The following is a 26,561-nucleotide window of genomic DNA, read 5'->3' on the forward strand; positions in this document are numbered from 1 at the left end:
AAGTCCCAATTCTCAAAAACAAAAGGGCTCAGTAGCAATAAAAATTGTTAGAAATAAACAGAGCTCATTATAAAAACCAGACATCTAGGAGTTTCCATTTAGTACAGAATTAAGACACAACCTACCCGTTAGTGCTCAGAATTTGTTCATACTATTAAAACATAAATAATAATAATTATGTGGGGGGGTTTTTTTTGTTTGTTTTTGTTTTTTTTAATGTTCATTATTATAGTTCCAGTGATAAGATAAATTTTATTTATGGAACCCAAGTTTTTTTGTTCTTATCCATTTTCTTTCTTGTCTCGTTGAGGCTTCATTTTGGTCCCTTCCATCACCGTCTTCAGATTTTTTTGTTTTTCTCTTACATTCGGACATCTGTGATATTTATAATTTAAAAAAATATCTACAACACCCACGTAGCTTTTTTGTTGTTGTTGAGAGAGTAAAAGCCAATCACTGTCTTCTCCCCCCCTCCAGTGCCTGATGATGCTCCGCTTTAATGGTTCTCGACTCAACGCCTGATGAAGACGCTACAACTCGGACACCGGCCAAGGACCATGGATGCGACCCCTTTTAAGGAGGGACCAAGAGGCATAATTTTCTATGGCAAAGAAAATTATAAAGTGTGCAAAATGACGCCACAATGGTCCGTGTTTTTCCAATGCCCATCACCGGAGTGCCTTATTTGCAGGTGAAAACCTCTGTCCTTTCACTGCAGGTATTGCATTTCACAAAACAGCACCAGTGGAACTTACAGTTGCATTGCCAGACCTTCGTATACTGGTGGGTATTGTAGCCACGCCCACAGCACATAAGATCGCAGCCGTCTGTGTGCGGAGAAGTGCGGTTACAAAGCCGTCCCTGCGTCCCCACACTCCCGGTGGCGCTGTCCTCCTCACAGTAGTTGGGGGACCTCTCAATGTAGACCAAGTCCGTCTCCATGGGTTTCTGGTAACTGCGGACTTTTTTGATCTTCAAAAAGGTGGGCTGCCGCAAGCGATTGGCTCTCACCACCTCCACATGTACCGCGTCATTGTACTTCTCCTTCAGCACGAATCCAATTTCCCGGAATTTAGGCAATGTGTTCCAGCAGGTTTTTGTGGTACAGGAGCCCGAAACACCGTGACATTTGCACTCCAGCTTCATCTTTTCTTCCAGCACCTGGAAATACAAAAAATAATGAGGAATACGATATTATTAAACAGGAAACTGTCAATTTTACGAAGAAAAAAAAAATGTCCACTAAACTGTACTGGGTATCTTTTTTATTATTATATTTTATCATATCAAATCGAAAAATAATTTTTAAAAAGTTTTAGGGAAAAAATATAGATATAAAAGCAAACTAAAAAAATTTTTCAAAATAGTAGGAAAATATACAAAAATATTTTTATATATTAGAAAAACAAATATAAAAATTAAATATTGGGAAAATATACAAAGATATTTTTTATATATTTGAAAAACAGAAAAATTAAATAGTAGAAAAAAATAAAATAGAAAAATATTTTTTATCTGTTAGAAAAACAAATATAAAAATAAAATATTAGGAAAATATACAAAAATATTTTTTTTATATTACAAAAACAATTACAAAAAAGTAGGAAAATATACAAAAAAATGTATTGATATATTAAAAAAACAATTATAAAAAAAAAGTAGGAAAATATACAAAAATATTTTTTAGATATTAGAAGAACAAAAAAATAAAATAGTAGAAAAATATTTTTTATCTGTTAGAAAAACAAATATAAAAATAAAATATTTGGAAAATATACAAAAAAAAATTTTATATTACAAAAACAATTACAAAAAAAAGTAGGAAAATATACAAAAATTTTTATTGATATTACAAAAACAATTATAAAAAAAGTAGGAAAATATACAAAAATATTTTTTATATATTAGAAAAACAAAAAAATAAAATAAAATAGTAGAAAAATATTTTTTATCTGTTAGAAAAACAAATATAAAAATAAAATATTAGGAAAATATACAAAAATATTTTTTATCTATTAGAAAAAATATACAATATATAATAAAAATAATTTAAAAAAATTGTAAAACATAAAATACAAAAATAATGACAATACAGTTATGTGTGTATATATATATATATATAATGCTGTACAAAAATAATTTTTTAAATTTTTTTAAAAATAATTACAAGTGAAATCATTAATATTATAAAATAATATAAAAAAAAAGGCCACTAATATGTATTTTATATATATAATAATTATAAAATAATATATATATTATATTATTTATTATTTTTCCTTTTTTTTGTTATTTTTCTACTTTTTTTTTCAGGCCCTATTTATGTCTTGTCTAAGAATGAGGAATCTTTAGTTCGGCAAACCTCTTGCAGTAAATATTCATTTTTCCAGGGGGCGTGGCATCTCTTGTGAAGAGGGTGTAAGCCAGGCTGGACTGCACACCTCCTACATGAAGTAGCTCCACCCCCTACATGAAGTAGCTCCACCCCCCTGACACTCTGGGAACACAGAGAAGGCTGACGGAAGGCAAATATGGCCGCTTTTGAATGCAGTTCAACACATTCTAGCTATACAATGCTGTGGTTTATGGGAGGAATGAATCTATCAATTTGATTCGTTAATCAGTTAGAAACAGATCAGTTGCGCTACAGCCAAGCATTTATGCGCGTACGCCAGGCTGACTAATATATTTAGACAAATGATGCCTTCTCTACAAAGACCCTCCATGACGGCCTGGGATTCCTGTTTGTCATTAAGCGGAGCACCTTTCTCCCCCCCTACCCCCGGTGGAGCCACAAGGCTGCCGTAGACATGATTTTCCCGACGTTGTAAACTGATATTTGCGAGGGTTTGGCAGCCTCTTAATTTGCATTCCTCACAAAGTGATGCTCTTTGAAGGATCTCAATACTGAGCCTGGAGAACTCGCTGGGACTCCTCATTTGTTCAACCTTCCCACCTCTGGCCCCCATCCAAGGGATATACTGTTAACCGATTTCACTAGCGGCTGCCAGAAACGGCCCTGATTAAAGATTGAAAAACCATTAGTCTTCCGTGACCCTCGGATCCATTAATCATGTGCCTTCCCATTCAGCCTTCAATAATAACGCGGGATGAACCACAGGACAAATCTCCAATCTCAGGACACAGTTTTAGGTATTTCAAAGGGGAAGTTCACCTTCTTGCATCTTATAGACTAATGTTATAGTATTCATTCCCACATGAAATTCTGTCCTGCAGATATACATGGGTAATGCCCCAAATCTTTCCAAAACCGTGTCTAGATCCAACATCTACGCCCTATCTCTGAAGCGTAGAACCGCCCCGGGAGTACATGGACATTTAGGAAAGCAGGATCTTCATTGTACGCCCTATCTCTGAAGCGTAGAACCGCCCCGGGAGTATATGGACATTTAGGAAAGCAGGATCTTTATTGTACACCCTATCTCTGAAGCTTAGAACCGCCCCGGGAGTATATGGACATTTAGGAAAGCGGGATCTTTATTGTACGCCCTATCGCTGAAGCGTAGAACCGCCCCGGGAGTATATGGACATTTAGGAAAGCAGGATCTTCATTGTACGCCCTATCTCTGAAGCTTAGAACCGCCCCGGGAGTACATGGACATTTAGGAAAGCAGGATCTTTATTGTACACCCTATCTCTGAAGCTTAGAACCGCCCCGGGAGTATATGGACATTTAGGAAAGCGGGATCTTTATTGTACGCCCTATCGCTGAAGCGTAGAACCGCCCCGGGAGTATATGGACATTTAGGAAAGCAGGATCTTTATTGTACACCCTATCTCTGAAGCTTAGAACCGCCCCGGGAGTATATGGACATTTAGGAAAGCGGGATCTTTATTGTACGCCCTATCTCTGAAGCTTAGAACCACCCCGGGAGTATATGGACATTTAGGAAAGCGGGATCTTTATTGTACACCCTATCTCTGAAGCTTAGAACCGCCCCAGGAGTATATGGACATTTAGGAAAGCGGGATCTTTATTGTACGCCCTATCGCTGAAGCGTAGAACCGCCCCGGGAGTATATGGACATTTAGGAAAGCAGGATCTTTATTGTACACCCTATCTCTGAAGCTTAGAACCGCCCCGGGAGTATATGGACATTTAGGAAAGCAGGATCTTTATTGTACGCCCTATCTCTGAAGCTTAGAACCGCCCCGGGAGTATATGGACATTTAGGAAAGCGGGATCTTTATTGTACGCCCTATCTCTGAAGCTTAGAACCGCCCCGGGAGTATATGGACATTTAGGAAAGCGGGATCTTTATTGTACGCCCTATCTCTGAAGCTTAGAACCGCCCTGGGTGTATATGGACATTTAGGAAAGCGGGATCTTTATTGTACGCCCTATCTCTGAAGCTTAGAACCGCCCCGGGAGTATATGGACATTTAGGAAAGCGGGATCTTTATTGTACGCCCTATCTCTGAAGCTTAGAACCGCCACGGGAGTATATGGACATTTAGGAAAGCAGGATCTTTATTGTACGCCCTATCTCTGAAGCTTAGAACTGCCCCGGGAGTATATGGACATTTAGGAAAGCAGGATCTTTATTGTACGCCCTATCTCTGAAGCTTAGAACCGCCCCAGGATTATATGGACATTTAGGAAAGCGGGATCTTTATTGTACGCCCTATCTCTGAAGCTTAGAACCGCCCCGGGAGTATATGGACATTTAGGAAAGCGGGATCTTTATTGTACGCCCTATCTCTGAAGCTTAGAACTGCCCCGGGAGTATATGGACATTTAGGAAAGCGGGATCTTTATTGTACGCCCTATCTCTGAAGCTTAGAACCGCCCCGGGAGTATATGGACATTTAGGAAAGCGGGATCTTTATTGTACGCCCTATCTCTGAAGCTTAGAACCGCCCCGGGAGTATATGGACATTTAGGAAAGCGGGATCTTTATTGTACGCCCTATCTCTGAAGCTTGGAACCGCCCCAGGAGTATGTGGACATTTAGGAAAGCGGGATCTTCATTGTACGCCCTATCTCTGAAGCTTAGAACCGCCCCGGGAGTATATGGACATTTAGGAAAGCAGGATCTTTATTGTACGCCCTATCTCTGAAGCGTAGAACCGCCCCGGGAGTATATGGACATTTAGGAAAGCGGGATCTTTATTGTACGCCCTATCTCTGAAGCTTAGAACCGCCCCGGGAGTATATGGACATTTAGGAAAGCGGGATCTTTATTGTACGCCCTATCTCTGAAGCTTGGAACCGCCCCAGGAGTATGTGGACATTTAGGAAAGCGGGATCTTCATTGTACGCCCTATCTCTGAAGCTTAGAACCGCCCCGGGAGTATATGGACATTTAGGAAAGCGGGATCTTTATTGTACGCCCTATCTCTGAAGCTTAGAACCGCCCCGGGAGTATATGGACATTTAGGAAAGCGGGATCTTTATTGTACGCCCTATCTCTGAAGCTTGGAACCGCCCCAGGAGTATATGGACATTTAGGAAAGCGGGATCTTCATTGTACGCCCTATCTCTGAAGCTTAGAACCGCCCCAGGATTATATGGACATTTAGGAAAGTGGGATTATGGAGTTTTGCTGCACCTAGAGTGTGATGGAACCTAATCTTGGGGCAGTTTGTCTTGTTTTTAGCTCATGGTGTCATCAGGGCTTCATGGTGGAAACCATGGTCTACAGTGCTTCCTCCTGCCCCTGTAAGGCTGAGCTCAGACCCATCTCCTTGTGAAATTGGCTTTTTTTGAATGATGAAAGGTTTACGGTGTCACAACAGTGGGTGTCTGTTTGTGGAAGATGAGTGAGATCTTCTTTTTGCACATGTTCAGTTCCTCAGAAGAGTCTTTTTGAAGATTTCAGAGATGAAATAGCCTGCAATTAACCCCTTCCTCCCACACGTAGCCCATATGAGCCTGCCATTAGGTCAGAGGTTGGAAGGTCGAGCCAGTTTGACACAACTTGACCTGTCACATGCTTGACTGCAAGGTCATCAGATCTCTTACCTACATGGTTGTACTGGGAGACCTCATCGCTGATCTAACCCCTGAAATGTTGAACACTCAGAATGTGACATCTCATTACGGCCGCGTTCCTATTAGTGGAATTCCAGTAGCCGCCCCTATACACTTCAAAGGATGGACAAAATACCAAAATGGATGATATGGGGGTTGTAATGTTTGTTGGAATTCCTCTTCAGCTGGAGCGATCCCATTCAAGCATGGAGGCCTGATCTATGGAACCGCAGACCCAAAATAGCTCTGGCCAATCAAGGATGCCTTTAAGTTGAACCAATCACATACAAGGTATAACATTTAGGAGGAATGAGGAGACAATAGTGCAGTGATGGGCATAGGAAGAGACTACAGAAAGTATAGAGAGGCCCGGACTCACCATAACAGAGACCAACTGCAATATATTGGAAACCATCATTACCCCATAACACACGTAATTGTGGGCTGCAACACCCCAAGAAGGAGCCAATGGCGTGCAACATACCTTTCTTCCCGCCTCGTTGTTGTGCAAGTTCATGAGCCTACGTGCATTCTTCTTGATTTCTCGCGCGTCTACAAATTTCCTGGAGAAATCGATGCCGTATTTAATGTCAGCCGAGCAGCCTCCCCACTTCCAGCCTTCCTCCTGGTTATAGTAGCCTTGTTTTTCCCGGTCACAGCCGCAGTTACTCAGGTTGCCCTGGCTGCATGCCGATGTCACAGCGTGGGCAACTCCGGCAGCAGTGATGGCGTACGTGAATGCGGCCTCCCGACTGCCTGTGGGGAAACACAAATGAGTTGAAGGAGTCTGAGAGGCCAATCGGGTGCCTTCAAAGTGACCTTGCCAACAGTTTTGTCTGTGCCCTAGTACTGCCAGTGCCATACCCCCCACCCCCACACGGGGCACAAATAATCACTCACCCCAAATCCCCCCCTAACTGGCCTTCAGGCTGGGCCCCCTTAGCCCATAACAAGGTTACAGATATATAGAAACATTGGGGTAACAGTCACCCCGCTATAGTTCCAGGGGTACCCAGGGCACAAATAAGCACTCACCCCAAATCCCCCCCTAACTGGCCTTCAGGCTGGGCCCCCTTAGCCCATAACAAGGTTACAGATATATAGAAACATTGGGGTAACAGTCACCCCGCTATAGTTCCAGGGGTACCCAGGGCACAAATAAGCACTCACCCCAAATCCCCCCTAACTGGCCTTCAGGCTGGGCCCCCTTAGCCCATAACAAGGTTACAGATATATAGAAACATTGGGGTAACAGTCACCCCGCTATAGTTCCAGGGGTACCCAGGGCACAAATAAGCACTCACCCCAAATCCCCCCCTAACTGGCCTTCAGGCTGGGCCCCCTTAGCCCATAACAAGGTTACAGATATATAGAAACATTGGGGTAACAGTCACCCCGCTATAGTTCCAGGGGTACCCAGGGCACAAATAAGCACTCACCCCAAATCTCCCCCTAACTGGCCTTCAGGCTGGGCCCCCTTAGCCCATAACAAGGTTACAGATATATAGAAACATTGGGGTAACAGTCACCCCGCTATAGTTCCAGGGGTACCCAGGGCACAAATAAGCACTCACCCCAAATCCCCCCCTAACTGGCCTTCAGGCTGGGCCCCCTTAGCCCATAACAAGGTTACAGATATATAGAAACATTGGGGTAACAGTCACCCCGCTATAGTTCCAGGGGTACCCAGGGCACAAATAAGCACTCACCCCAAATCCCCCCCTAACCGGCCTTCAGGCTGGGCCCCCTTAGCCCATAACAAGGTTACAGATATATAGAAACATTGGGGTAACAGTCACCCCGCTATAGTTCCAGGGGAGCCCGGGCACAAATAAGCACTCACCCCAAATCCCCCCCTAACTGGCCTTCAGGCTGGGCCCCCTTAGCCCATAACAAGGTTACAGATATATAGAAACATTGGGGTAACAGTCACCCCGCTATAGTTCCAGGGGTACCCAGGGCACAAATAAGCACTCACCCCAAATCCCCCCCTAACTGGCCTTCAGGCTGGGCCCCCTTAGCCCATAACAAGGTTACAGATATAGCTGTGGGTACAACATGGTGACACCAACATAGAAGCACAGGACACTCATTGGTCGGGGTATCTATGCCAAAACCCCTAGCAACCAGGGACCCCTAACACACAGAAAGCATTTTGAAAGCTGAAAAACTATTAAGGGTGCCGTGACACTGATAATAAATTGCACGTTGGATTCTCTTCCCCTTTAACTCACCTTGTATTTTGAAACCTCACCAAGTGCATTTCTCACCCACATTCCCCGCATTCTGTCCCTGCTCAAGCAAAAATATCTGAGATCTTTCTCATTGTTGAGGAACCAGAATGACAGAAGCCGAGGAGGTGAGGATGCAGTCAGACAACTTTGCCCCAAGGTGAATAGTTCACTCTTATCTCCTACAACAAGCGGAACATATCTACGTACGTGTTTGTGGCCCCGCCGGTGGACGTGGCGCCTCGTTCTACTGACTGCAATGAGCTTTATTTTCATTTTGTGATTTTTTTCAGGCGTCGTTTTGGCATTTTGACAAATGACAAGCCATGGAGTTGAGGGTTGAGAAGTTCTGCTATTGCTGGGAGGTCATATCCACCAGCATTTTATAACAACTAGATGTAGATGGTGCTACGTGTCCTGTAGAACTATGGTCCTAATAAGAAAGAATGATGGGAATTCTCATATTTGCACATTGCACTCCCGGCCGCTGAGCCATATTCTGAAGGCCATAGATCTCAAAGCTCTGGAGAGCCCTGTAGCACCTTTAGTGATACATGGTTTGGGGCAGCTGGCCATTCCAATGACCTCTCCGTGCCATGCCAAGCCCAACAAGGGATGGGAAAGCCCTTGTTTTATGCTCACGCTTGGCCCCCATCCAAAGACAGTAGAGAAGAAGTGGGCATAGGTCGGGTGTAGGGTGGAGAATGCAGCCATTGACCAGACATGAGTGTTCTGTGAAGGGGCATCTTAGTTTTAAAGACTTAAGTTCAGTAGCAAGCCATCAAATTCAACACATTTATCTTTATACTGTTCCAGAGAAAGCCCAACACATCTCTCCACTATGGAATCGGCTATATAACCAAACTAAATTGCACTTTGATCCCCACACCAAATTAGATTTATTCCTGGACACCAACAGAAGATATAAACCCATTTGATAATGGTTCATAATGTTTATAACCACATTATACATAACACCATAATGTAGCCATTACCACCTCCTTGGACACCAACAGAAGGCAGAAAACCCACAAAACCCATTTCATAATGTAGCTATTACCAGCTCATTGGGCATGGATCAATAACCATGGACACCAACAGAGGATCGAAAACCCATAAAACCCATTTCATAATGTAGCTATTATCAACTTCATGGGCATGGATCAATAACCATGGACACCAACAGAAGATAGACAGCCCACAAGACCCATTTCATAATATAGCTATTACCAGCTCATTGGGCATGGATCAATATAACCATGGACACCAACAGAGGATCGAAAACCCATAAAACCCATTTCATAATGTAGCTATTATCAACTTCATGGGCATGGATCAATAACCATGGACACCAACAGAAGATAGAAAGCCCATTTCATAATGTATCTATTACTAGCTCCATGGACATGGATAACCTTGGACACCAACAGAAGATAGAAAACCCATAAGATCCAATAATGATTAACCATTTAAAAATGTAATCATTACAACCTCCATCGGCATGGATCAATAACCATGGACACCAGAAGAAGATAGAAAGCTATTACTAGCTCCACGGACATGGATAAAGTTGGACACCAACAGCAGATAGGTAACTAATGTAATAATGTAACCATTACAACCTCCATGGGCATGGAACAATAACCAAGGACACCAAAAGAAGATCAAAAGAAAACCCATATAACCAATTTCATAATGTAACTATTATCAGCTTCATGGGCAGGGGGTCATGGATCAATAACCTCAAACACCGACATAAGATAAAAAACTCATAAAACCATTTTCATGATGTAACTATTAACATCTCTTTTGGGCATGGATCATTAGCCTTGGACACCAACAGAAGATAGAAAACGCATTAAACCCATTTCATAATGTAGCGATTACCAGCTCCTTTGGGCATGGATCAATAGTCTTGGACACCAACAGAAGACAGAAAACCTATTTCATAATGTAGCTATTACCAGCTCCTTGGGCATGGATCAATATAACCGTGGACACCAACAGAAGATAGAAAACCCATAAAACCCATTTCATAATGTAGCTATTACTAGCTCCAAGAACATGGATCACCTTGGACTCCAACAACAGATAGGTAACTCATTTAATAATGTAACCATTACAACCTCCATGGGCATGGATCAATAACTATGGACACCAACAGAAAACCCATATAACCAATTTCATAATGTAGCTATTATCAACTTCATGGGCATGGATTAATAACCATGGACACCAGAAGAAGATAGAAAGCCCATTTCATAATGTAGCTATTACCAGCTCCTTTGGGAAAGGATCATTAGCCTTGGACACCAACAGAAGATAGAAAACCCATAAAACCTATTTCATAATGTAGCTATTATTAACTTCATGGGCATGGATCAATAACCATGGACACCAACAGAAGATAGAAAACCCATAAAACCTATTTCATATTGTAGCTATTACCAGCTCCTTTGGGCATGGATCAATAGTCTTGGACACCAACAGGAGACAGAAAACCTCCTTTGCCAGCAGGGATGTCAGTGACGTCAGTATGTGGCCAAATTCTACTTCCAAGTCTGTCCTGATTGTATCTTCTAAGATCTATTTGGATATGTTCATGAGTAAAACGTTAAACCCAGAGTCCCATCTTCTCCTCTAAAGCTCTTTAGGAAATGCAATCAGCATCTTTTATTTTCAGCAAAGCCACCATATTAAATTGTTTTCCTTGCCCTAAATCACAGTATACCTCAAGTATTCAACCAGCCACAAGTACAGCACCATCCTCCGGATCCTGATACTACACAAACATGTGTGGTCAATAGTCAGACGTGTGGTTCTGTTTTCTAATCATTTCTCACACAAGCCAACATGTGACTTTAGACTCCGCCATCCAGATATTCTGGTTAAACCGTTGGCCTGGCTGCACGGGTTCCTCATGTTTCTTATTCCCTAATTCTACTTTCGTACTTTCCTCAGACATTATATGTATATAGTGGATTCTGAACCTATGGGTCAGAACCCTAAAATGAGCCCTCAAGTTATATTTTTTGGTCTCAAGTTATTTTTTTGGGTCTCCTTGAGGAAAAGGTTGAGGAACACCAATGTACCCAGATGACTCCAGTGACTCCAGAAATGGGAAACATCTCCTGCCCAAAGCCAACACATTTAATGCTAAAACCCATTCAGTGGTCCTTGGTCTAGGGTCAAGAACCTGAAATCCAGCTTCGATTCCCACAATGCTTTGCATGTTCTGGAAATACCAGATCTGTGAAGGTCTGGTCCTGGTTCTGGTCCTGATTCAATGGAAAATATTGATGTTTAATATCCAGTTCTGCTTGATGAAGAAGCTTCTGACCCATTTAGGTTGGACAGTGGCAGACGGAGTCAGAGTCAGAACCCCAGAACTTTCAAGTTACTTAAAAAAATAAAATTGAAACCTATCATGAAAAAATGTGGAAACAAATAGGGGTCGATTTATCAAAATTCAAGATTGAGGTTTGTTCGCAGAAAACACAGAGGAAACCCCCCCCCCAAACATTTTTGAAATTTTTTTTTTAATTCAAAAAGTTGCTATTTATTAAAGAAAGAAAAAATTCCCTCAAAAATATGGAAACAAATAGGGGTCCATTTATCAAAATTCAAGATTGAGGTTTGTTCGCAGAACACACTGGAAAAAAAAACATTTTTGAAAATGTTTTTTTTTTAAATTCGAAAAGTCGCTATTTATTAAAGAAAGAAAAAAATTAAAAAATTCCCATGAAACAACTCAGCAAGTAAAAGATGCTACTTTTCAACGTAAATCGAGGGGAGTTGTCTCGGAAGATTTCCGGTAACTTTTTTGCAAGTCATGCCAATAATAATAACCGATTCATGTTTTTGAGTTCATTTTTTTCATTGAAAAAATAACTCCAGAACGTGACAAACTTGAATATTTACTTATTTATTTCAAAAACTTCATGTTCATGTTTTTGACTTTATTTTTTTCATTAAAAAAATAACTCAAAAACGTGACAAACTTAAATATTTACTGATTTATTTGAAAAAGTTGAATCTTGGAAACTAAATTGTGTAAAAAATTAAAAAAAATAACTCAACCACCGCAAATCACTTTCATTATTTTTCAGATTTGCCCTGATTTCAAAAAACTTAAATGAAAAAAAAAATCTTGAATTTTGCCAAATTTTTATATGAGTTTTTGTGTTTCTTTTGCACTTGATAAATCTCAAAAATTTCCATTTTGGAACCTCTTATTCACAATATTTAATACAAAAACTTTATGCTTCTCCATTTTTTTCTGTTTCATTCTAAAATTTCCCTTTTTCATTATTATAAGTAATTATTATAGAAATGATAAAATATTAACATTAAAATAGAGAATTTGAAAATTCAAAATTGTATTTGTAAACTGCATTTACAAATAACAGTTAGAAAGAACTAAAACTATAAAATCAACTATTGGGGCAGAATTAACAAATTTGCGTTACGACGATTCGAGTGGTTTGTGACAAAATCGGGATTTTTAAGTTTAAATTTGAAAGTTGAAATTTTCTAGATTTATCAGGCGCAATATAAAATTTGGAAATAAATAAATTTGAGTCTGGAGAGTTTTTTTTCTAATAAATTGGCCTCCCAATTTAATTAATTCTAGATTTATTATATAATAAAAAAAAAAATAGGTGTCCTTAGTATGTAAGAGTATTTGTGGAGTTTAGATATTTTTTCTGCTTGTCTCTAAAATTTAATAAACCTTTTTTTCCCCTGTAATTTTTGGCGCTAATAGACGCTGGGGGAAAAATAACGATTTTTTTTTAGATTTAACATGCATCAAAATGGCTAAAAATCAGAATTTGACGATTCGCCAGCTAAAACTTGCTCAGATCAGGTAGAAGTCAAAGGCAGACGTCCCTTCCCTGGAGGATTTTTCTTTTGCTTTGAAACTTTTTGTTTTCGTTTTTGTGTGACATTTCCAAAAATTTGCTGTTTTTGTGGGAAAATTCTGAATTTTTGTAAATTTTCCTGCACAAGCTTGTTCATTTTAGATTTTTTAGTAAATTCCAGACAGTCGTGAAGATGAAAAAATTTAGAAATGTAAGCGTTTTAGTAAATCTGTGCCTTCTTCAGTTCTTTTTAAATTTTAAATTCTTCCGTTCTTTTTAAATCTTAAAAATTATTATTTAAAATGCAATTTTCTATTATTTTTTTTCTAAATGTGAAACCACAAAGTATTTTGTATTTATTATTTTTATTTTAAACCCTGTTGGGCCTCGGTTACCATTTTGTTTTTATTTCCCCCCCCCCCTTTCACATTGTATTTAGGAACACTATGGGGCACATTTACTAATCCCCGAATCTGAATCCCGAATGGGAAAAAAACGGATTGGAAACGAAAATTTTGCGACTTTTTCCTTGCCGTCGCGTTTTTTTCGTATTTCGCTATCATGACTTTATCGTATTTTGCACGACTTTTTCGCCGCCGTCGCGATGTTTCCGTATTGAGCAATTGTAAACGGCGGAAAAACCAATCCGATTTTTTCACACCGGCGACGAAAAAGTCACGGAAAATATACGATAAAGTCGTAACAGCGGCAAAAAAAAAAATCGCAGGACATATGAAAAAGTCGCAAAAATACCGATCATCACGAAAAAACGCGTTCGGACGCTTTCGGTCTGTTTGTGGATTAGTAAATCTGCCCCTATAAGTAGTGATGAGCAAATCTGTCCCGTTTCGCCATAGAATTTGTGAAAGGGCAAGAAAATTCGCGAAACGCATTTGTTGCAGGTTTTTTTTTTTGTCGCCCAAGTCTATTTTTTTTTGTCGCCTGCACTTTTTTGACGCGATCACACCTTTTTTTGACGCGACTGCGCCCAATTCTGACGCAATCTTACCCAATTCTGATGCAATCTCACCCAATTCTGACACAACCACGGGCAATTTGATGCGACCGTGCCAAATTTGACGCGCGACAAAACTAAATCTGCACAACAAATTTTTCCGCAGCGAATTTTCACAGAAGTTTTTCTCTGTTTTGGGGCAGATAAATCGTAACGCAGAAAAAACACTACGAAAATCTGGAATATTAGGTGTGAGGATCTGACTGTGGGTTTGAGTACAACGGTGCGTGAATCTCACAAGGTGGGAGGCGGCTAAACCCATAAAACGTTTCAGCAGCCAATGGTGCATCTTGTGTGGCACAAATCAGTGAAGAATAAGCTCCACCGGCCACTAAGACCCACTTTATGCTCAAGAGAGCGTATCGGGTGCCTAGATCTCCGGATCATTCCGCCGCTTGGCAACATGATGTCATAGGATGGAGGGTCGGAAAGCTCAGATGTGCGACGCCTCCATCATATCATTTATGTGCTGCACTGCCCTCACTGTGTGCCAGAAACTTCATTGTGCGGAACGTTAACTCCTTCCGTCTAAACTGTGTCCCCAGCCTAAAGCTTATAGATGTGTGATGGAGCGCGGCCATTCCCATCTCTAATGTCACTCATGTTCCAGCCCACAGTCACGCAACTTCTACCCTGCGGCTGCAGTGTGTCTGCATTATGTTGGGGGGGTGTGGGCCCCCTTAGCCCATAACAAGGTTACAGATATATAGAAACATTGGGGTAACAGTCACCCCGCTATAGTTCCAGGGGTACCCAGGGCACAAATAAGCACTCACCCCAAATCCCCCCCTAACTGGCCTTCAGGCTGGGCCCCCTTAGCCCATAACAAGGTTACAGATATATAGAAACATTGGGGTAACAGTCACCCCGCTATAGTTCCAGGGGTACCCAGGGCACAAATAAGCACTCACCCAAATCCCCCCCTAACTGGCCTTCAGGCTGGGCCCCCTTAGCCCATAACAAGGTTACAGATATATAGAAACATTGGGGTAACAGTCACCCCGCTATAGTTCCAGGGGTACCCAGGGCACAAATAAGCACTCACCCCAAATCCCCCCCTAACTGGCCTTCAGGCTGGGCCCCCTTAGCCCATAACAAGGTTACAGATATATAGAAACATTGGGGTAACAGTCACCCCGCTATAGTTCCAGGGGTACCCAGGGCACAAATAAGCACTCACCCCAAATCCCCCCCTAACTGGCCTTCAGGCTGGGCCCCCTTAGCCCATAACAAGGTTACAGATATATAGAAACATTGGGGTAACAGTCACCCCGCTATAGTTCCAGGGGTACCCAGGGCACAAATAAGCACTCACCCCAAATCCCCCCCCTAACTGGCCTTCAGGCTGGGCCCCCTTAGCCCATAACAAGGTTACAGATATATAGAAACATTGGGGTAACAGTCACCCCGCTATAGTTCCAGGGGTACCCAGGGCACAAATAAGCACTCACCCCAAATCCCCCCCTAACTGGCCTTCAGGCTGGGCCCTATTCTAATATTCCATCTGACAGCCCCCCCCCCCCCCCACTTACTGCTTTACATCCCATTGAGGGCCCCATGCCCAGAGTGCTGGTAGTTATCTGCTTCTCCCATAGTTACGCCTTAAGCCCTCGGATCATAAAATCGTGAGCACTGAAACGTTTTTGAGCCCAAACATAAAATAAACCACACATTTAAGCCAATGATGAGACTTCCCACAGAAATACGAAACCTGGGTCATTCCTTCCTCGGACCTCCATGCTACGTGTGTAGTTCATCTAAAATTATTTTCCCAACACAAAATCGAGAGTTATGAGATGAAGACCGGTGGGCCACGGTGGTTTTGGTTCCATTAAGAAGTGCATTTTGATAAATATTCATCCACTTCACTTCAAAAAAGTCCAGAAGCAGAAGATGTTTTTGTTTGGTGGAAGTAACGACACCAAAGTGACCCAGAATAATTTTGGCCTCCTTGACCCCAATTCAACATGGCGAAATATAGAGACACATTTATCAACATTCTGATTTTAGTGGGTTTGAGAGGTTTCTTGAAAACTCATTTCCACTAAAACTACAAATGTCTGGTCATTCATTAAAAGATCTGAAAAGGACGAAGAACTAAAATGCAGAACAAAAACAAAAAGGACACAAAACCTCAAAAACGACGTTGAGCACTTAGAGAAACAACTCTAGAAGTCTATTTACTCCAACCAGGTCTGAGCAGCCACTCTCTATGAGTTACGTTACGTTCAGGCACTTGGACGTTTGTGAAGAAGAGAATCCCATGGACAGGAGGAAACATGGATCCTTGGCCAAGTCTGCACCAATAACCAAATGAAAGCCCTCTTTGATATGTAATGGGAAGGCCCAGTTCATTGAAAAATGATTGGGTTGAAGGCAAAAGAGGATGATCGTTGGACGACAAGATACTCAATCACAACGATCATGAAGATGTCGTTGAGAAGAGTGGAGGCCAAACATGAGGACCTCCTGGAGAAGAACCACCCGTATGATTAACTTGATAGCACTTAATAATGCATTAAAGAATTCTGATTTGATCACCTAAAAAAGACGACCCATGTTTTCCTCAACGGTCAATCGGTTTATTGCCCTGTTGAGGCTTTTGTCGTGGGGGCACTTTTGCAGGGGGCAGTTTGAAACCAGGAGACGTTCCTTTCCCACAGGTTCCCACCTGTCTAGTGTCTCATCCTTGCTGTTCCCAGCGAGTTTGTGTTGCCTCAGTAATATCAGAGCCTTTGTCTGTGCCGTGTTTTTGCTGGAGTTTGGGAGAAGTCTCGTCACTGCCGGGAACTGAACCAGAAATAAGTAAGTGTCTTTTTAACGGCATTGTTATGAATTTCTCTGTCGGCTTAATGACATATTTCAGCTTGATTTGTTATTACACCTGCGGCTTAGTGTGCGTTTGTGTCCAAGAGGATCTCACACGCGCATTGCTGTCTCGCTTGTTCGGATTGTGCCTCCAGAGCAGTCTGTGGGTGGGACGGCTGGAAGGTCTCATTCATCACAATGGGGCAAAGTTCAGAACCAAAATGAACCCAAACACAACATTTATATATGTGACTAGGAGTTTCACTGGATTTATTGGCTAATACAGGCTGCCCATGTAAGTTGCCATTAGAGTGCTTTAGTCCCACCCACAGCTTTATTTAGGCCTTCTGCCATTCCCCTTCTAAGCAGCCATCTGTGTTCCAGTCCTTCTACTGCTTCAGTTTTGGACTCTCTGCTCCTCCCCCTGTAAGCTGCCATCAGTGTGTTCTAGTCCCACCCACTGTTTGATTTACAGATTCTTTGCCCCTCCCACTGCTTGAGTTATTGACGTGCCCCTTTAAATTTCAGACACCCAACTCCTCCCCCTGTAAGCAGCCATTGTTTTTTAGTCCCACCCACAGACTTCCTGCCCCACCCCTGCAAGCTGCCATTAGACTGTCCTAGTTCCACCCACTACTTGAGTTATAGTCTTCTTTACTCTTCCACTGTGAGCTTCCATCAGAATGCTCTAGTCCCACCCACTGCTTGAATTATGGCTCCTCCCAAGTAAACTGTCACCAATGTGTTCTAGTCCCACTTACTGTTGGTTGGAGCCATGTTGGATGACCGTGTTGCATGTATGGCCGTAGCCTGAGGAAGGTGTCGTTCTGGGGCATATTTTAGCCAATTGCCTTGAAATTGAATTTGAGTTAATTTCTGTTTTACAAAAAGTGTACAAACAAACCAACAAAAATGTTGGGCCGGCCTTAGACCAGTTGGACCTGCACCCACGGGGGCTCACAGTAGGGGGAATAAGCACATAAAGCTTTCTAGCCCAACAACGTGTATGTGTATAGTGTGCTTGGGGGTCACATTGTGCCATGAAATTTTGGGGGCCAATGGAACAAGACAAAGACAGGTGAAAAGGCGGGGTTACACCATCAGTCACATGTAGAGAGGCAGGGACTATTTGCCCACCCAGCCATGGAACCCTGTGCCACCTTGTGCAGGGGCCAAAATGGTCCCATTTGGGCCCCGCAGTTTATAAGACCAGGCCTGTGCGTGTCTCCTGCGTTCTTGGAGGCATACCTTTCCATTGTTTTTGCTATCAGACATCTGGTTGTCGTACATAGGTGTAGGCAAAATCTATGTTCATCATAGGTGGGTTGCTCTGGTTTGTGTAACAATAGGGCCATGGATCTGGATTAATATTAGTGGCTAAAGTTTCATTTAGACTTCAAAATGTTTCTGTCCGCCGTTGTTTAATTACGTCCACCACATACGCATTTCATCCGCTACTTCTCCACATCCCCGTGGGCATAGGTCCATTGGGTGGAACCACTTAGAACTTTACACGGGCGTTAATGGAGGAGGTGGCCATATTTGTGTGGATTTTGTTCCATTCTTCTTCCTCTAGTTGTTCTCCCAGTCTCCCAGTCTCCCAGTTCCCATTTAGTTATTGCTTTGGTTTCCTTCTCTAGGTTGTTGGGTAAGAGGAGTTCTGGGTATATCCAGCTGATTTTATGTTTACGTCATGGATTATTGCAGAGTTGTTCATAACGGGAGAGATTTGGGTAAGAGTTGCCTTAGTATCTGTAAAGTGTTTCATTTGCTGGAATCTAGAATGTTCCTTAAGGGGTATCTGGGGTTTTGTTCTTAACCAACTCCCCTGTAAAGGGTTTGGAGTTGTGATACTTATCTTGAATAGGGAAAAAAGTCTGGGAGATCCACCAGGAATACGATGAAGTTTGTAGACCATCCACTAGGAATATGATGAAGATTGTAGACCATCCACCGGGAATATGATGAAGATTGTAGACCATCCACCAGGAATACGACGAAGATTGTAGACCATCCACCAGGAATATGATGAAGATTGTAGACCATCCACCGGGAATATGATGAAGATTGTAGACCATCCACCGGGAATATGATGAAGATTGTAGACCATCCACCGGGAATACGATGAAGATTGTAGACCATCCACCAGGAATACGATGAAGATTGTTGACCATCCACCGGGAATACGATGAAGATTGTAGACCATCCACCAGGAATATGATGAAGATTGTAGACCAGGTGGAAAGGCCGAATTATGAAATATTTGTATTAATGGGGACGGTCAGGGTCGGACTGGGCTGCCAGGACACCGGGAAAATCCCAGTGGGCCCCAGCAGCCCAGACCCGACCCTTGCCAGTCCTCCCTCTGCCCGACCGTGCCTCCCCGATGCATTAAATTTATGCACGCTCAGGGGAGGACGTTGGGTGGGGGACCCTGCGGGGGGGTGGGGTTAGGGGACGCGGCCAGCGGGGGCACCTGCAGGGCCCCTGGGACGGGAGCCCCGGTGGCCCCTGTACCCCCCAGTCTGACCCTGGGGACGGTAGGGTCTTTTTTGCTTTATTCCAGAGTATCTGATATAATTTATACCTCGTGTAGGTCTAGATTTAGTATCTATCCACAGTAAATCTGCAGCATTGTGTGGTGCGCTAAGCCATCAGCCATGTTGAAATGGGGAGGGGCCCTTCGAGTCCATTTCTCAATATCATGAAAGAATCTGGAAGAGAATCTGATTTGCTCAGCAGAGGAGAACGTTGAAGCAGAATTTGACAGGAACACGGTAGAAGTATTAGCGAAAGAGACAGCTCCGTCACGGCTCAGCGCTCTCCCAGAAAGCCATTGTGAGCGAGGGGCGAGAGACAAAGGGCCGCTTGGGTTTTGTCTAAGTGCTCGAGGCAGAATGACACATCGCACACATGTCGGGCCCCCCAACTCCCTATTCTCTGTTTAAGTCCAAAGCCAATCGACACGGTCCCTTCTCCGAGACTGCAACGTCGGAGGGAAAGGCCGTGAGAGCAAAGGGAACTTGGAGTTGGGCCAAGCAGAGTTTACCATGATCAATTTCTTGCCTTGAATGGCTTCCATGAACGTTTTTTTTTCTGGAATGATAATGATAGCCACTCTGGGGAGAGTTAATTAGCAATCAGCAGCCAATCATGTTATTTGTTCTCCTTCTGATTCCTTTATTTTACTTGATGTACCTTAGAGAATGAGATCATTCCAGCCCAGACGTTGGCACGTCCACTTTAGGAATGCCGGCCTATGGGCTTCTTCTGCAGCAGCCTGACATTGAGCTTCCTTTCCAACTCTATAGCCACCAGTAGCTCCTACATCTCCAGGAACCCTTCAATGGTCCATCAAACTGGTTCAGTCGGGATAAATATGTTTTTCCAAGAGTTCCGTATCGATAAAATGCCCTAATTCTTCCATAATTTGGCAAAAAAGTTGTTATTTTTATAGAAACCACATCAGCCGAAACACAAAACGGCTTGAAGATTCCACAAGGTGAAACCTGCAGTTTCCTATTGAGTCGGCCATGACTGGTTACACCTGAAATCTTGCCCAAAAACTCAGTACCTAGAGTCGAGGCCACGGGGGAAGAGGGGACCTTGACGATTTATATCTCAAAATGAACTTGACGAGGAATTGGTTCAGGATTGGACATCGTTATGGGTCGATGGATTAGGAGCCATTGAACGGAATTCTTGAAATGCAGCTTTGCATTCGGTTCCTCGCAACAGTATTGCGTCTGGGGATTGGGGTATCTGGGGCTCTTAAATCCAAGAAAGAAAGGGGGCTGGGTCAGGCAGACTGTGGGTGGAGCCAGAGTAAAGACTAATTATGGACTTGGACTGAATATCAACTTTGATTTGCTGAAAAAATTCCATTGAAGATCAGATGGCAAGGGGGGTCATTCCCTCCAACAATTTGGGCTCCAACGCCTAATCCCCATCCAAAGCAGCACAGAGCAGCCAACCCCAAATTAGGCCCAAATCGCAAAATGAACCCTGTGGGTATAAGAACCGTAGGGCAGTGCCTAAATGACACCCTAGTCCCTGCATACAGGCTACTGATTGGTTAAAGGTGTACCCAAGCTGCAGAAGGAGTAGCCAGAAGATACCACCCCTACCATGAAGGGGCGCACACTTCCCCCCCCGGGATATTGTAAATGACCCCTAATGAGACCCTAAATGACACCCCAGTCCCTGCATACAGGCTTCTGATTGGTTAAACATAAGCTGGAGAAGGAATAACCAGAAGACACCACCCCCTACCATGAAGGGGCGCACACTTTCCCCCCCCCGGGATATTATAAATGACCCCTAATGAGGCCCTAAATGACACCCCAGTCCCTGCATACAGGCTACTGATTGGTTAAAGGTGTACCCAAGCTGCAGAAGGAGTACCCAGAAGATACCACCCCTACCATGAAGGGGCGCACACTTTCCCCCCCCCCGGGATATTGTAAATGACCCCTAATGAGACCCTAAATGACACCCTAGTCCCTGCATACAGACTTCTGATTGGTTAAATGTGTACCCAAGCTGGAGAAGGAATACCCAGAAGACATCACCCCCTACCATGAACCTTTACTTGCCCTTTAACTCCAAGCTGTCGGCGGAGGGTTCCCTGCCAGCTCAGCGCGTGGGAAATGCCTGACAAACGAGCTGCCTCCCTTTCCTCCGGTGATTAACCTGCCCCGCGCCCGCTGCAGGTATCTCTTGCGTGGCGGTGCCTAATTGGGGGTGGATAATGCGCCGGGGCCTAATTGGCGGATTAGACAGATTAGAGGGCTAATAGCAGGGCAGGTAAATAATGGCTGAACTGTATCGGTTACCCGATCTTGCTATTTTTAGGTTCCGATCAGGGACTCCCTTGTGTAAGTGCCGCTGAAATGGGCACCCGTTTATCTTTCCTGGCACCGACGACAAAGGAATCCTCTGTTCTAGAACGCACTGAGCTCGGCATACTCGGCATGCTTCCCTTTATTGCAGGGTGCCCGGCGCTCGCATTGTTCCACCGTGCCCAATCAGGCTGATATTCTCAGGAAAAATATACCCGGGACGCTATTTTGCCCTGTGCCTTCTGAGCAAACGCTCTAGCCATTGCCTATTCCTATTAACTATGCATATATAATTAACCAATCACCAACCATTATACCTGCCACCCCGCAAGCCCCTCCCCCCTCTTTCAACTGTGAAACTGTTCAAATTGCATCTCCACTGATTTTGTATTAATGTTTGCAACTGCTAAACATTGTGTCCATTTTCTCTCCCTATGTTACAGTGAATAACACACCACATTGAACTTACATAGGGAGAGAAAACCTACCATGTAACCAAAGGCTAATATTATTATAATAAAATTCGAGCTGCACAGTTGCAGTTTGTGACTTTACTCACACGGATTACAATAGTGGCAAAAGGCTACGGAAGCCTGTGAACCAGGCAGAGATGCTTTTGATTGGTTCGACTACAATGCATACTTAATGAAGTGACTATATAGAATGGTATATATATATATATATTCAACAATATATCTTGTATTACTGTCATATTAACAGATAATAGTGAGGGACGAGAGGCAGAGCAGGTCCCTGGCACCCGGGGGGTTAAATGCTTCATATTCAGACTGTGTGCCCTTGGAAAGAACGCTGTCCGGCTTAGCTGTGAGGCCAAATGGCAGATGCGGTGTCACCTGGCCGCTCAGTGACAGATCATCGGGGCAAGTGGCTGAAAGGGGGACTGACTGGCGGAACCAGATCAATGGAACGGGCGTTTGTTTTAAGGTTTCACTATTAACGATTGTCAGTCAGGCCCCCGAGGTCTCTTCCAAGTGCTTAACTGTCTGTCTCGCTGCATCCAAAGGTGTCGGAAATACACGGGCACGGCTCTAAATATAATCCAGATATTATGTGTACTCAGTAAGCCTACTCCCACGCTGTGTCCCCCCCCCATCTGTATCAATACAAATATACAAAGAAGGAATGTTCTGGGCACACAATAAGCTGTACCCCCATACTGTACTGTCTAAGGGAAACACTATGGCACCTCCTACCCATATGTATAAATACAAATATACAGAGAAGGAATGTTCTGGGCACACAATAAGCTGTACCCCCATACTGTACTGTCTAAGGGAAACACTATGGCACCTCCTACCCATATGTATAAATACAAATATACAGAGAAGGAATGTTCTGGGCACACAATAAGCTGTACCCCCATACTGTACTGTCTAAGGGAAACACTATGGCACCTCCTACCCATATGTATAAATACAAATATACAGAGAGGGAATGTTCTGGGCACACAATAAGCTGTACCCCCATACTGTACTGTCTAAGGGAAACACTATGGCACCCCCTACCCATATGTATAAATACAAATATACAGAGAAGGAATGTTCTGGGCACACAATAAGCTGTACCCCCATACTGTACTGTCTAAGGGAAACACTATGGCACCCCCTACCCATATGTATAAATACAAATATACAGAGAAGGAATGTTCTGGGCACACAATAAGCTGTACCCCCATACTGTACTGTCTAAGGGAAACACTATGGCACCTCCTACCCATATGTATAAATACAAATATACAGAGAGGGAATGTTCTGGGCACACAATAAGCCCCACCCCCATACTGTACTGTCTAAGGGAAACACTATGGCACCCCCTACCCATATGTATAAATACAAATATACAGAGAGGGAATGTTCTGGGCACACAATAAGCTGTACCCCCATACTGTACTGTCTAAGGGAAACACTATGGCACCCCCTACCCATATGTATAAATACAAATATACAGAGAGGGAATGTTCTGGGCACACAATAAGCTGTACCCCCATACTGTACTGTCTAAGGGAAACACTATGGCACCCCCTACCCATATGTATAAATACAAATATACAGAGAGGGAATGTTCTGGGCACACAATAAGCTGTACCCCCATACTGTACTGTCTAAGGGAAACACTATGGCACCTCCTACCCATATGTATAAATACAAATATACAGAGAAGGAATGTTCTGGGCACACAATAAGCTGTACCCCCATACTGTACTGTCTAAGGGAAACACTATGGCACCCCCTACCCATATGTATAAATACAAATATACAGAGAGGGAATGTTCTGGGCACACAATAAGCTGTACCCCCATACTGTACTGTCTAAGGGAAACACTATGGCACCTCCTACCCATATGTATAAATACAAATATACAGAGAGGGAATGTTCTGGGCACACAATAAGCTGTACCCCCATACTGTACTGTCTAAGGGAAACACTATGGCACCCCCTACCCATATGTATAAATACAAATATACAGAGAAGGAATGTTCTGGGCACACAATAAGCTGTACCCCCATACTGTACTGTCTAAGGGAAACACTATGGCACCCCCTACCCATATGTATAAATACAAATATACAGAAAAGGAATGCTCTGGGCACACAATAACATTAAATGCTGAGTTCCTGGCCAGTAACAATAAAATCACACTATGCTCCTTGCATGGGGACCATCAGAACCCCAATTAGTACTACGCATTCTGCACTCTCACAGCTCAAGCTCCTGACCAATCACAGTGAGGCTTGCTCATAGCAAATGGCAGCGGCACAGTATAGGAATAGACAATGACGGGTGAGTTCCTGGCCAATAACAGCATGGCGCGCTCCTTGCATGGGGACCATAACAACCCCAATTACATAAGGACCTGTATAAGACCCCCGTGACACTGCTTTCAAGGGTCCCAGATGGGGGTTTTCGCACTATTACCACCAAATGATACAAACATGGGGGGTATAAAAACAAAAGGGAGCTGGCAACCAATCAGCTATCCCCAATGAGTCACATGTCCCATGCAGCCAATTACTTTCTGGAATATCCACCCACAAGTGGAAGTGCAGACCCCCATACTTTTCCCCTATAGGAAGTGCATCTAAAACAGAACAATTTAGCAACCGCCATATGCCTTTAAGAAGCAGCGATCTGATTGGCTAATAATGGCTTACCTACTCGCAGCTCTTGGCCGAAGACGGTCCTTTCCCCTAGCGCCGAGCAATTCCACCGCCCGTAGCGGAACTGGTACTGACACTCATTGATCCCCATCTGTGCCCCTTCGCCAATAACTATGATGGCATCTGGGCGGCTTTCGCAGATCGCTCTTTGCCGAGGCGCCAACCCTGGGATTTTATTGCAGATGATATTCGCTCCCAAAGCCACCACGGATGATAAAGCTCTAGAGGGAATCAAAAGGAGCTATCAGAGAGGAAAGGGTTAAACTCTCAGGGGATGCTGGGAAGGATTCAGCCCTGTCTAAGGGAAACACTATGGCAGCTCCTACCCATATGTATAAATACAAATATACAGAGAAGGAATGTTCTGGGCACACAATAAGCTGTACCCCCATACTGTACTGTCTAAGGGAAACACTATGGCACCCCCTACCCATATGTATAAATACAAATATACAGAGAAGGAATGTTCTGGGCACACAATAAGCTGTACCCCCATACTGTACTGTCTAAGGGAAACACTATGGCACCCCCTACCCATATGTATAAATACAAATATACAGAGAAGGAATGTTCTGGGCACACAATAAGCTGTACCCCCATACTGTACTGTCTAAGGGAAACACTATGGCACCCCCTACCCATATGTATAAATACAAATATACAGAGAAGGAATGTTCTGGGCACACAATAAGCTCCACCCCCATACTGTACTGTCTAAGGGAAACACTATGGCACCCCCTACCCATATGTATAAATACAAATATACAGAGAGGGAATGTTCTGGGCACACAATAAGCTGTACCCCCATACTGTACTGTCTAAGGGAAACACTATGGCACCCCCTACCCATATGTATAAATACAAATATACAGAGAGGGAATGTTCTGGGCACACAATAAGCTGTACCCCCATACTGTACTGTCTAAGGGAAACACTATGGCACCCCCTACCCATATGTATAAATACAAATATACAGAGAGGGAATGTTCTGGGCACACAATAAGCTGTACCCCCATACTGTACTGTCTAAGGGAAACACTATGGCACCCCCTACCCATATGTATAAATACAAATATACAGAGAGGGAATGTTCTGGGCACACAATAAGCTGTACCCCCATACTGTACTGTCTAAGGGAAACACTATGGCACCCCCTACCCATATGTATAAATACAAATATACAGAGAGGGAATGTTCTGGGCACACAATAAGCTGTACCCCCATACTGTACTGTCTAAGGGAAACACTATGGCACCCCCTACCCATATGTATAAATACAAATATACAGAGAAGGAATGTTCTGGGCACACAATAAGCTGTACCCCCATACTGTACTGTCTAAGGGAAACACTATGGCACCCCCTACCCATATGTATAAATACAAATATACAGAGAGGGAATGTTCTGGGCACACAATAAGCTGTAACTTCACAACACCATCACTATAATTATTGGACTTTTCCCAATACAATGATACAGGTCGCCGGGTCCCTTTCTAGTATAAGGAATAAGCACATTCCCAGGTTTGTGCCCATTTCCCTGGGGCAGGAGGAGCCCAATGTTACATTCTCTCTGGTCAGACCCTTAATCACAAGGTAAGAACCACAGATCCATGGGCCGGTGCCGATGT

General features: G+C 43.3%; 1 protein-coding gene across 1 annotated transcript; it reads right to left on the reverse strand.

Moving 5' to 3' along the window:
• Positions 1 to 217: 217 nt before the first annotated feature.
• On the reverse strand, positions 218 to 25,151 carry wnt7b (Wnt family member 7B; the record flags this gene model as incomplete). Its single annotated transcript, NM_001126633.1, is given in 3 exon segments — positions 218 to 1,161; positions 6,480 to 6,751; positions 24,926 to 25,151. Coding segments are annotated over 3 exon segments (849 nt in total). The 3' UTR covers positions 218 to 681.
• Between the last annotated feature and the right edge of the window lie 1,410 nt (positions 25,152 to 26,561).

The sequence above is a fragment of the Xenopus tropicalis genome, chromosome 3 (assembly GCF_000004195.4).
Source record: "Xenopus tropicalis strain Nigerian chromosome 3, UCB_Xtro_10.0, whole genome shotgun sequence".
Taxonomy (NCBI): domain Eukaryota; kingdom Metazoa; phylum Chordata; class Amphibia; order Anura; family Pipidae; genus Xenopus; species Xenopus tropicalis.